The sequence below is a fragment of the Leptopilina heterotoma genome, unplaced genomic scaffold (assembly GCF_015476425.1).
Source record: "Leptopilina heterotoma isolate Lh14 unplaced genomic scaffold, ASM1547642v1 Lhet_53, whole genome shotgun sequence".
In the NCBI taxonomy this organism is placed as follows: domain Eukaryota; kingdom Metazoa; phylum Arthropoda; class Insecta; order Hymenoptera; family Figitidae; genus Leptopilina; species Leptopilina heterotoma.
The window spans coordinates 1,558,563-1,566,900 of NW_025111115.1; the positions used below are offsets into that span (position 1 = coordinate 1,558,563).

General features: G+C 25.0%; 2 protein-coding genes across 2 annotated transcripts; one reads left to right on the forward strand and one right to left on the reverse strand.

Annotated features, from left to right (window-relative positions):
• Positions 1-148: 148 nt before the first annotated feature.
• On the reverse strand, positions 149-2,828 carry LOC122508175 (ESF1 homolog). Its single transcript, XM_043621333.1, has 7 exons — positions 2,691-2,828; positions 2,084-2,608; positions 1,833-2,011; positions 1,663-1,755; positions 1,386-1,586; positions 1,093-1,315; positions 149-979 (listed from the first exon to the last, which is right to left on the reverse strand). The coding sequence occupies exons 2-7, from the start codon at positions 2,574-2,576 to the stop codon at positions 219-221; spliced, it is 1,950 nt and encodes a 649-aa protein (XP_043477268.1). The 5' UTR covers positions 2,577-2,608; positions 2,691-2,828; the 3' UTR covers positions 149-218.
• Positions 2,829-2,946: 118 nt separating this feature from the next.
• On the forward strand, positions 2,947-5,158 carry LOC122508176 (protein N-terminal glutamine amidohydrolase). The gene is made up of 4 exons (XM_043621334.1): positions 2,947-3,296; positions 3,506-3,659; positions 3,734-4,004; positions 4,082-5,158. Exons 1-4 carry the CDS (start codon positions 3,205-3,207, stop codon positions 4,210-4,212), a joined length of 648 nt encoding a protein of 215 aa, XP_043477269.1. The 5' UTR covers positions 2,947-3,204; the 3' UTR covers positions 4,213-5,158.
• The last annotated feature ends 3,180 nt before the right edge of the window (positions 5,159-8,338 follow it).

The window sequence follows — 8,338 nt, forward strand, 5'->3', positions numbered from 1 at the left end:
TATTCTTTTTTGTTTCAAAGTTTACTCGATTTTAAATACATATTTAATTGCACGTTTTGTGATTATAATAATAAAATTTTACAAATAGATATAAATATTAAAATTTGTATACTCAAAAATAATAATAATAACAGTTGTAATTTATCTGTTAAACAATTTGTTTTATTTATTTATTTAATAATTGTACAAGAAACAATTTTAATTATAATAAGATTTTTCTAATTCTTATTTTTATTCCTCCTCTTTAATTGTTCAGTAATTAAAATTTCGGTTCCTTTAGTTTTCCTGAAGTGATTATCGGCAGGATCGATATTGAAATGATGTGACGTGTACAAAGCTTGGAACCTTTCATCATTAAGGTTCATCTCAAAATCGTCATCATTGTCAGTAATATTCTTCTTCTTCTTTTTTCGTTCGAGTCTTTTCCTCTTTGATTTTGACATTGAGTTGGTTTCTTCAATTTCTTTCATGTCAAAATGTTTTCTATTATCAATTTCATTTGTGTCCATTAAAAGTAATTCAAGTTCATCTTTCTCATCGTCTTTATCATTTAATCTTGATTCATCTTTTTTCGGTTTTTTACTTTTCTTTGAACAATTTTTCAATTCTTCGGCAAAATAAGGATCATTCATGTCAATATCTGACGGTACTTCATCTTCAGATTCAGAATCACTATTGTCCTTAGTGTTTTCTTCCATTTTTGCTTTTCTTTTCGCCTTTCGTTTTTCCTTTCGTTTGTCAAGATATTCTTCAAATGGAGTTAGCTTTTCGGATTTTTGTAATTTCTCTTTTTCGAATTCTTTACTTCTTTCCTCTGCATTATAGCCCCACGTGCATTCGAGTTGCACGTCGTTCTTGTGTTTCTCTTTCTCCTTATCGTCAATCGACTTTAAAAGTTGTTTATATTTGTCAATTGTGCTCCCTTTAGTATTTTTCACTTCAACATCAACTTCAGGTTCTTTACTCTCCAAATTTTCATCTGAAAAGTAATTTTTTATTATAAGCAACTTAAATATTTATTTAAAATAAATATTTAACTGTAACTCAGATATTTATTTAAAAATTTCAAATGTCTAAAAGAAACAGTCTTACCAGATTCATCTTCGCTACTTCCACTTGCCAATAAATATTTCAAATGATTGTCATTCAATTCATTAAGTTTTCCCGAATTTATTTTCATAGTTATTTCCTTTCTCTCTTCGTTGGTTTCATCCCAAGTTAGATCGACTTTTTCTTGTTGCAATGCTGTAGTTGTAAAAGTCCTTGGTTGATAAGTTGCAAAATCTGGCAACTTCTCGCAAACTTCTTTAGGTGTCTGTAATTGAAAAAATCATAAAATTTATTCAGCAAACATAAAAGACACAAATAAATAAGTCAATTTCTACCTGATCGAATTCCATATCATCTGGAATAAATCGAAGGTCAAATTTTAAGCCACTAGATTCGTATTCAACATTTTTACATTCACTCCAAAGTTTATCCGCAGTTCCAGGACTATCACATTCAATAACTGCATAGTAATATTTTAATCTGTTTAATTGGTACTGTCTCAGCTTTTCCATTTGATAACTCGAACCTTCCTCTATCTGTCAACAAATTATTTATTAATTGAAAATTAAATTAAAAATACATACGTCTCGTTAAAGATAAAACATAACATACTTCAAACTCGTCGAAACAATTATTTACTAATTCGGTAGGTCCTTTAACGTCTTCTTCTTTCATCCGTTGTAATCCATAATCTGATGGATAAATCTGCAATAAAAAGTTTTATAGTTTTATTTTTTATAAAGTTTTCAAGTTTTATAAGTTAATAATTTAGAAATCGTTACCGTGACTGACAGAATAATTCCTCCAGCAGGCAAAAAAGAATTGAGAGACACCATTAGATCAACGGCACGTATTTTATCCCAATCCATATTACAAGCAGCTAGACGACGGGTACTTTCCACGGCTTCTTCAGCATCCTTATCAAATTCTCCCCAATCGTGACAAATCTCATCTTCTTCCTCTGTAATCATAAGAATATATTAATAATACAGATTTCTGAAAAATTTGATTTTGGAAAAATTAGGAAACTTACCACTGTCTAAAATACTTTCATCTTCTTCGGAACTACTTGATAGAAGTTCTCCTTCACCACGGGCATAATTTACCGATAAATTTTTAAGCTTTTGTTTAATATTATTTGACAATTTTCCTTTTTCGTTATTCTTTAAGCCTGGCAGTTTATTATCATTTTTCTTTACTTTTTCTGATATAACTGTTTCTTTTTTACTTTCTACTTTTGATTCTTGTTCTTCTTCTTCTTTCAAATTTTCTACATCAGATTCAGATGACGATGATTCGTCTTCGTTCTCAGATATATCATAATATTTTCGAAGGTTTTCAGCACTATTTTTTACATAAGGTCTTCCTCGTTTGTCGACCTTAAAGCTTACTGCAAATTTTTTATCTGTAAACATAGACTGGAATCGCTTGTCAATTTTGACTTTACGTTCATTTTTAGGAATTCTCCGATATTTTGGATCTTTCACAATATGAGCAAAACGGTCGTCCTTTAATATATTATCCATAATCTATTATGGATTTAAAAATCCTTCTAGATCTGGAAATAATTGGTTAAAGTTTGTTTTAATATTCTAAAAAATTAAAGTATTGTTTCAATATTCATATAGTCGGTTAATTACCTTAGAATTTCTTTTCTATATTATTATTGTTAGTCAACTGAAACAATATTATATTTTATTCAGTTTATATAATTGTACATATTATATTATAGATATTTTATTATAATTATACTGTTAATACAAGTCTGGTCGCACATGTATGGTGACATAACCAAAAAAAACAATACAACAGCAGGGATCGGAAGATCTTTTTCAACTTCGGTGTGAAATGAGCCTAAGAAGCGTACGACATCCCAACTGTGACGTACATTTTTGACCCTGCACAAAGGTGGTACTGGTACTTTTCATCTAGAGCACTTGCATTGTCATAAAATTTTATTAAAAAAAAAGAATTACTTTTATAATCTACACATTTTTCATTAAATCATCTTGAAATTGTGATACTTTTAGTTAGATTAATTTTTAACAACTGGTTTTAGTTATAAGAAAACCGGTGTATAGAATAAAAACCCTAACAAGAAGGAAGTAAACAATGTATTGTTTACGATAACAAATGAATATAAATTTGTAAACAATGGCTGTTAATACTCGTGCAAAAGGTCATACAAAGCCATTAGTTCCACTTTTTACTAAGGCATCTGAATGCATTTACACAAGTTGTTATTGGTAAGTGTTTTAGTCAATAATTCATTATTAGAATATTAAAGTTTCGCAAAATGTTTATGGATCGATATCATTGCAGTTGGTTGCATAAAATACATAACATTTTATTACTACAATTTTTACAAATTATTAAAACAAAATGTCATAGAAAAATGTTCAAAATCTATTTATATTAATTAGAAGAAATGAATAATAATTTTTGAAATATTTAGTGAAGAAAATGTTTGGAAATTATGCGAGGAAGTGGCTACGAAGCATGGACCAGAACTTCAATATTGTTACGTGGCTTTTATTAGTAATGCTAATCGCACAATACCGTTATGGTATCAACGATCTGGTACAGGTGAAAACAATTTGATTGTTTGGGTAAGTTTCAATATTATTATCATTGTTATTATTATCCTATAATAATATTTATTTAATTCTCTTCTTTTTTTCAGGATTATCATGTGATTTTAATATACGCTCCAGACGATAGAGCCGTTGTCTATGACTTGGAAAGTATTCTTCCGTTTCCAACACATCTATGGAAATATATTACCGAAACATTTAGAAATGATGAAGCTCTTCCTCCTGAATGTCACCGAAGATTCAGACTCGTTCCCGCTAGTACATATTTGCAATATTTTGCATCAAATAGACATCATATGAAACGCAAGGATGGAACTTGGATAAAACCACCGCCAGAACATTCACCGATTTCAACTCCTGGTATTTGTATAAAATTACAAAAATTGTAAATAAAAAATAAAAAATTTGTATTTCATTTTGTAAATTATATTTTTCAGGTTGCGATGACAATTTAGATTCATTTATTAACATGGACGAAGAAACGGGTTACGGTGTAATATTGAGTCTAAAGCAATTAATAAATCGATTCTGCGGAAAAAACACCAATGTCAATGCACCTCAATGTTGAATAAACTTTGGGAATTATCTTCACAGCTTTCGGCCTAATACAAATTTTGCCGTCGTTCAAGGTGAAGCAAAAAAAAAAATTGTGGAAGAAGGTTGATTTTTGTAAGTATACGCTCTTTGGATGCTTTAGTATTGCAAATTAAAAGCACGCAAAGGTCCGATTTCCAACGACATCAAAAACGAATATTTATTACGTTTCTATATTGTATACATTCTAGAATTTTAAAACTAAACATTTCACTAGATTTGACAAAAATATGTCAAATATGCAATTTTTCCAAATCCTATTCTAAAAGAAAGGTCAAAACTTGTTTTTTAACTTAAACTTTTACAATTTTTCAAATCTTTAAAGGCTGACAAAATGAGTTCAATTTTATTTGACTTGTAAAAGGGTTTCCGCTTGAAAATCGCCCTTTTGTGATTGTTCTTGTTCACGGCTTTAATCAATCTTTAAAACTTATAAAGTCACTTTACCAAAATATGGCCAAAAGGCCAGCCTTTTATACGTGTTCTTATTCATACATAAAAAATTTTTATAAATAATTACCACGCTTCTGTCTCGCAGCTTTAATCTTTACCGTCAGCTTTATTACAGCCATGTCGTCAAAGACTGATTCTACTTATATTTAATCTTAAAAATAATTAATGTAAATTTTTTAACATTAGAGATTTTAAATCGTTTAATATCTCTTCTCAGAACATCTTCATTCTTAATAAATAAATAATAACGAATTAGAGTATTACAATTTTCTAAGATAAGCACTATTCAATTAATAATTCTTTTTTTTATTAGCCAGGGCTCGAACTAGGTCCGTAAATCCCGTAAAAGTCTGTTTTTTTTTAAAAAAAAGGTCCGTAAAGTCCGTAATTTTATTGAAAAAAGGCGAAAAGTTGGTGAATTCTACGATATAATTTGGAGAATTTTAGAAAAATTACAAATGATTGCAGAAATTCAATTATTTTCAAAAAGAAAGAAAAATTCTTCGCAGAAATTCAATTATGTTCAAAATTTTTTTTTAAATTCTTGTCCTAATTTCGCTTATTTTCAACAATTTGTCTCAATTAAATGATTTTCAATATTTAACTATTTTAAAAAAATTGCCCAAAAAATTCAATTATTTAAAAAAAAATTAATAAAATTCTACGCAAACCTCTAATTCCTTTCAGAAAATAATAAAAATTTCACAGGAATTCAATTATTTACAAATTTTTTATACATTTTTTCGCAATCATTCAATTATTTTCATAAATAATAAAACTCATTGTAGAATTTCAATTATTTTTAATACAATTTTAATCGAATTCCTCGAAAAATGTAATTATTCTTAAAAATTTTATTAAAATTCGTGAAAAGAATTTTTAAATACTTTTACTGGTTCGAGCTCTGTATTACCAATAATTTTGTTGATAATTTTTACAGTTCAAGCAATTATTTTAATTGAAGAATTTACACTATACTAATAGTACTGTTTTATTAGTTTTTAATAATTTTATTTAATAAATAAATAATTTTTTATTCGACTTTTAAATTTCAATTCTCTGAATTAATATTTTTTAACGTGCTTAACTATGAAAATTTTACAATACTTACTTTACAATCTCTATGTATAAATATATATCGTAAGTATTCTACATAAAAAGACTTACACACTTTTGGCCGCAACTTTACTTATACTTATAATGAATGTTGGACAAAAGAAATAAAAATTTGTTCAATAAAAAAATTTTTATCAAGCGTTACAAATTTTAGGAAAAAATTTTCCAATTTGTTAAGTGCCTATTGCATTTTAAAAATGAATTCGATATCTTTCATATATACATTTATATATATTAATTAATTGTTTATTTAATAATAATAATTGAATTAAAAATAATAAATTTTATGAATGAGAAACGTTTAAACTTATCTGTGTTATAGTGTATAAATTGGAGAACGAAATAAGTTTAAATTATTAAATAGACAAATGATGTGACGTAATATAAATTACATCAAATTTTGAAAATAATAAAGCTTGATAAAAATTGTTGTTAAGAAAAAACTTGTAAAATTATTTTAATGTCTCGAAAGACAAAAAATATTCAAATTAAATTGTATTTTACTTTATGAATATTTTATAATTTATTTTTTTCTTTAAACAAAGAAATTAATTGGTAATAAAGATTATTTGCAAATTTAATAATACAATGACAAAATAAATTATACGTCTACATTTAAAAAAAGAAAATCTACTTTATTTGATTAAATTAAAATTAAAATCTACAACCTATACTCACGATTTATATAAAATATCTAATGTTGCATCAATTATGGCAATTTTAATAAGATTATATATGTAAACACGCGGTTGATAAACTTCTTACTGCCATTTTAATTTTTACAATTATAAATATTCAATATTTATTGTAATATTTAAGTTTAATACTGATATATATTATTATGTTAACCCCTTCACCCAAGTTATTTTCAACTACGAATATTTTGTTATTGTTATTAATTGCGTTATAGTTGAAAATAATTGCAACAAATTTCTTCATTATTTTACTAATTAAAAAAATTGCAATATCTTTTCATTGAAGCATCAAACAACTAAAAAATCAAAAAATGAAAAGTTTTGAGGTAATTATGGAATTAATTGAAAATTTTACAAATTTTTAATCAATTTTTAAAGATCAAGTATAATTTTTCGAAATATAAATTCATTACAGTTTAGAATTAATTGAATTATAAATTATTATTATAATACATTTATGAATTATTATTACACATAATTATAATTGACGGCAATTTTTTCAACTACTTGACGTGGTTAAAAATTAATTACTTATAAAATTGTCAATTTGTCCATTTCTTAATAAAATAAACTTATAGTTATACTTTGGTTCGAAAAAAAAATAAAAAAAATAATAACAATTTAATTGTTGGGATGTATTATATTTAACTAATTACAAAAGTTTTTAAAAATAGATTTCTTACGTCGTCTTATACAATACCTGAATAATAATAATAATAATAAAAATAATAATAATAATAATAATAAAATAGTAATAATAATAATAATAATAATATTAATAATAGTAATAATACAGGTGACTGGACGTTTATAATTAAAGACTTGACTTTATAAAAATTAATTTTAAATTACTAATCAGGCTTGAAATTACCCAAATTTATCTGAAGAACAAACTCTAAATAAATGTTTCTTTATATACAGTTTAAATTTTTTTTTTGTGCGAATCTTCATTGTTATAGAAGATAATTATTTATAAACAAACGGAATAGTAAATACCTACATAAATTGTCTTTTAAAGGGAGTATTAACGACATAATTAAAATAACAGAATTTTCAACATCTTATACATTAATTTTGTGAATAAAAAAAGCTTAGTTTTTTTTATTGATTGTTATTTTTAATAATTAAATTATTTGACTTATGTATATAGCTTTATTTTTAGATCTTAATCTGATTAAGTAACTTTTTTTTGGGAATAACAAGTAATTTATATATTAGCAACAATTTACACTAATTTTTTAAGATAAAAAAGTATAACAGTTATAAATATGGACATGTCTTTGAACAAATTAAATATAAAATTGCAGAGCTATGGTTTTTTTTGTAAAATTCAAGTTCGTATTTTTAATTCATATTGAAGCTGTTTTTTTTTAAACAGCAAATAAGTTATTATTTAAAAAACCCACAATGTTATACACTGAATTGAGTATTTTAAAGCTATGTGTATTTTATGAGCAAACATTACTTTCAAAAATATCGGTTTCACATCACAATGAGAAATGAGATTCTGTTAAACTGATTGAAATATAGGATAAAATTTATACTGCAATTGTTTAAAACAATGAAATTGGAAAAATTGTTTAAAATTAATTTGTTTATTGTTAACTATTAATTAATTGCGTAGTTAAAACGATATTTTCTTTAATTAAAATACTCGATAATCATGTTAAGAAAGCATTCATTGAAACAATTAAACTAAATTGTAAAAGAGAATTAAAATGAAAACTTTTTTAAAGTAAAAGTAATAGAAAAAAATTTAATTTTTGATTTAAAATCTTTTTTTTAATTTTTTTTTTAATTATATTAATTTTTTTGTTTTAATTTATTTTAATTAAC

Bases quoted from the DNA above. Each gene is read 5' to 3' on its own strand.
- LOC122508175 (XM_043621333.1), bottom strand. From the start codon at position 2,576: ATGGATAATATATTAAAGGACGACCGTTTTGCTCATATTGTGAAAGAT. The intron at 1,756-1,832 runs GTAACGATTTCT...TTTTTATTGCAG, and splicing joins GAATTATTCTGTCAGTCACG to ATTTATCCATCAGATTATGG. The intron at 1,316-1,385 runs GTAGAAATTGAC...TTTCAATTACAG, and splicing joins ATGATATGGAATTCGATCAG to ACACCTAAAGAAGTTTGCGA.
- LOC122508176 (XM_043621334.1), top strand. From the start codon at position 3,205: ATGGCTGTTAATACTCGTGCAAAAGGTCATACAAAGCCATTAGTTCCA. The intron at 3,660-3,733 runs GTAAGTTTCAAT...TCTTTTTTTCAG, and splicing joins AAAACAATTTGATTGTTTGG to GATTATCATGTGATTTTAAT. The intron at 4,005-4,081 runs GTATTTGTATAA...TATATTTTTCAG, and splicing joins TTCACCGATTTCAACTCCTG to GTTGCGATGACAATTTAGAT.